Source organism: Diachasma alloeum, unplaced genomic scaffold, assembly GCF_001412515.2.
Source record: "Diachasma alloeum isolate Michigan unplaced genomic scaffold, Dall2.0 Dall_scaffold_00608, whole genome shotgun sequence".
NCBI lineage: Eukaryota > Metazoa > Arthropoda > Insecta > Hymenoptera > Braconidae > Diachasma > Diachasma alloeum.
In genome coordinates this window covers 8,241-11,938 of record NW_021680740.1, presented here as the reverse complement: position 1 = coordinate 11,938, position 3,698 = coordinate 8,241, and the positions used below count along the sequence as shown (strand labels likewise).

General features: G+C 32.4%; 1 protein-coding gene across 1 annotated transcript; it reads right to left on the bottom strand.

The window, feature by feature from the left end:
* Positions 1-772: 772 nt before the first annotated feature.
* Positions 773-2,507, bottom strand: LOC107043639 (ejaculatory bulb-specific protein 3). Its single transcript, XM_015265207.1, has 2 exons — positions 2,064-2,507; positions 773-969 (listed from the first exon to the last, which is right to left on the bottom strand). Exons 1-2 carry the CDS (start codon positions 2,236-2,238, stop codon positions 782-784), a joined length of 363 nt encoding a protein of 120 aa, XP_015120693.1. The 5' UTR covers positions 2,239-2,507; the 3' UTR covers positions 773-781.
* Positions 2,508-3,698: the final 1,191 nt, after the last annotated feature.

Below are 3,698 nucleotides of genomic sequence, written 5' to 3'. Positions count from 1 at the left end.
TTTTCACGCATAGTTGAATGAATTTGAAACATCATATCTGAAGAAACCGTCGGAAAATTCACTTTCAGGGAAATTTTTTAAAAATTCGAACATTCTAAATTTAATATATGAATTGAATCTTAATTCATGTTCATTTGGAAGCAAAATATAACAGACTTAAATTGAAAAAACAAGTTGATCAAGGTGATTTGTTAATTTATGTTCACAATCATTTTCAAAAAAAATTTAGCTATCGGGGGACAATCGATTTTTGAAAAATTCGAAACTTCTGAAAATTAATAAACGAATTAAATTTCAATCAAAGTCCATTCAAAAGCAAAATATAATAGACTTAAATTGAATAAAAAAAAAGAATTGATCAACATGATTTGTCAATTCATATTGACAATAATTTTTTTTAATTTTTTCGTTATCCTAAGATAATTGATTTTTGAAAAAATTCATAAATTCAGAAAATTAATAAACGAATTAAATTTCAATTAAAGTCCATTCAAAAGCAAAATATAATAGACTTAAATTGAATAAAAAAAAAAGAATTGATCAACATGATTTGTCAATTCATATTGACAATAATTTTTTTTAATTTTTTCGTTATCCTAAGATAATTGATTTTGGAAAAAATTCATAAATTCAGAAAATTAATAAACGAATTAAATTTCAATTAATGTTCATTCAAAAGCAAAATATAATAGACTTAAATTGAATAAATAAAAACGAATTGATCAACGTGATTTCTCAATTCTTCACTTCTTGAGTATAAAAAAAATCGTACTGGAATAATTCAGTTCTTTGCGCTGGCTGCAGCCTCGAATCGTTTTTCGTACTCTCCCTGTGGGTCGTATTTGGCGACCAGTCGGTTCCACTCGTTGGGTCGGTTACTTCTCAAGTGATTGATAACTTTCTCCGCCGTTGATTTTTGCTTCTCGTCGCACTTGGCGCAGTTTGTCTTCAGGGCGTCCGGAAGTACCTCTGGAAATACCGTAGACGTTGAGTATTCTCATTATTTGAGGTGTCCAATTGTGTTATACAACAGGTAGTCAGGTTTATGTCAATATTTATTTTCTTCACTTGACTTTCTTTTATACGTAATGGAGCCATCGGTTACTCAACCGAGAAGGCTTTCGCTCTTACTCAATCGATTGAGTGATATTTGTAATATGTTTTGTTTTTATTCACTTGTGGAATCGATTGTCTCAAATTTTCTGTTCTTTTTCTTCAAGAATTGGGGGATTTTGGGGGAAATTGAAGTTTTTGTAACAACTTTAAAACCGAATTCCTAATCCTTCATTTATCTCGAAAACGATTGGTTTTAGGACAAAATGTGATAAAACCTTTTTTACAGCTGATGAAATTTCCGACAAAAAATTTCTTGTGATATTTTTTCCTAAACCCACTCCTTACCAAGATATTCACGACGGAAAATCTGCAAAATTCACTTCTTCAATTTTTAAGGTTTCCTAATCCCCTAATTCCTAATCCTCAATTTATCTCGAAAAGGACTTGTATTAGGAGAAAATGTCATAAAACCTTTTTTACAGCTGATGAAATTTCCGACAAAAAATTTCTTGTGATATTTTTTCCTAAACTCACTCCTTACCAAGATATTCACGACGGAAAATCTGCAAAATTCGCTTCTTCAATTTTTAAGGTTTCCTAATCCCCTAATTGCTAATCCTCAATTTATCTCGAAAAGGACTTGTATTAGGAGAAAATGTCATAAAACCTTTTTTACAGCTGATGAAATTTCCGACAAAAAATTTCTTGTGATATTTTTTCCTAAACTCACTCCTTACCAAGATATTCACGACGGAAAATCTGCAAAATTCGCTTCTTCAATTTTTAAGGTTTCCTAATCCCCTAATTGCTAATCCTCAATTTATCTCGAAAAGGACTTGTATTAGGAGAAAATGTCATAAAACCTTTTTTACAGCTGATGAAATTTCCAACAAAAAATTTCTTGTGATATTTTTTTCTAAACTCACTCCTTACCAAGATATCCCCCCCAAAAAATCAGCGAAATTAGCTTTTTCAATTTTCAAGATTTAAATTACAAATTCACTTACTCTTGAGCTCTCGTCCTTCAGCAGTGCATGATCCTTCCCCAAGCATGCACTTGATATACTGCGTGAGGACTCGATTATTCTTGAGAATTGCATCCACATCCACATTATCGTATTTACCAGCTTTCTGTGCTATCACAGAACCAATGAGCAGACACAAAATCACGACAGCTCTCATGATTGATGAAACGATCTCGAATGATTGAAATTTCAAATAAAATTATGAAACGATTTCAAATGATGCTCAATCAATCAATGAGCTTTGTTGGTCAGTTATATTATCGTGAATTGGGTAAAATGGTCAACTGAAGAATCGGGAGGAGAGCCGGAGGCCCTCTTATATAGGAGGGAGTCGACTCAGTGGAGAGGGGATCCTCATTTACCTGTTGTACGCACGTTTTTCACGACAAGGTATTCACCGCACGAGCCTTCTGCGTTACTAAATACTCGCGAATGTCGTGATGATACATCGGACAATGTGCCGAGTTCGCAGAAACCGAAAGTTCACTTTTCGATTTTCCACGTTCTGCAGGAGAACGCGATAATTGTCTATGAATTTTTCGAGTCCTACACTCAAACCTTGTGAATGTTCCAAGGTCTAAAGTAAATGGAAATATTCTGTCGAAAAAAATTGATAGAATTTGATTTTTCGATACAATTTATTCTGTTGGTATTTTTCTATAGAAATTCCTCGGCTCAAATTTTTCCTTCTGTTTGATTGTTCTCGTGAGAAGAAAAATGTGAAGTGACGAGAAACTCCTGTAGAAAATCTATTTATAAAATAATTTTGTAAATTAAGACAACGCAAAAATTTTTAGGGTTCACGAGGATCAAAATAAGGGTCACGAAAGTCATATGGGGGTCAAATAAGAGTTATTGTTTATAGTAAAAAATATTTTTGAACATAAATTCTTTAAACAAAGAATAAGAGTACATCAATTTTTTAAAGAAATTGGATAACTCAATCAGGAATAAGTTAAAAATTGAAAATGTGGGCTAAAAAATGAAAAGAACTTGGGAAAGTTTTTACAAAGCCCAATTCATGATTAATTAATTAATTAAATTAATTTCAGCCTCTCGAAAATTGCAATAAAAAAAATTATCTCCGCAACCTAAAAATATTATAACCAAATTCCCTAGCGATGAAAAACGAAAATGCATTGGCAGCACTGGAATAAGGCATAACCTCATTTTCCGATGCTTAAAATCGAGATCACTCAATCAGAAATGTGTTAAAAATTGAAAATTTGGGCTAAACAAAAATAAAAGGACCTGCGAAAGATCTTTACAAAACCCAATTAATGAATAATGATTTCACCCTCTCGAAAATTGCAATAAAAAAAATTATCTCCACAATCTAAAAATATTAAAACCAAAGTCCCTAGCGATCAAAAACGAAAATGCTCTATGAATTCCCGCGCGTTACATTCAAATTATTTAACTAATAATTTTCCCCAAAACCCCTTGTTATTGCGATAATTTCAAACTCATAAAAACGCAAGAAATCAACACGTCGAATTTTTGATTGAACAAAAAAGCCATGAAATTAATTGAATCCGCTTAATAGTCTCGGGATTTCCAATGACGAAATCCTCAATTACCAAATCAAATCCGCCCCCCCCCCCCCCCCCCCCCCCC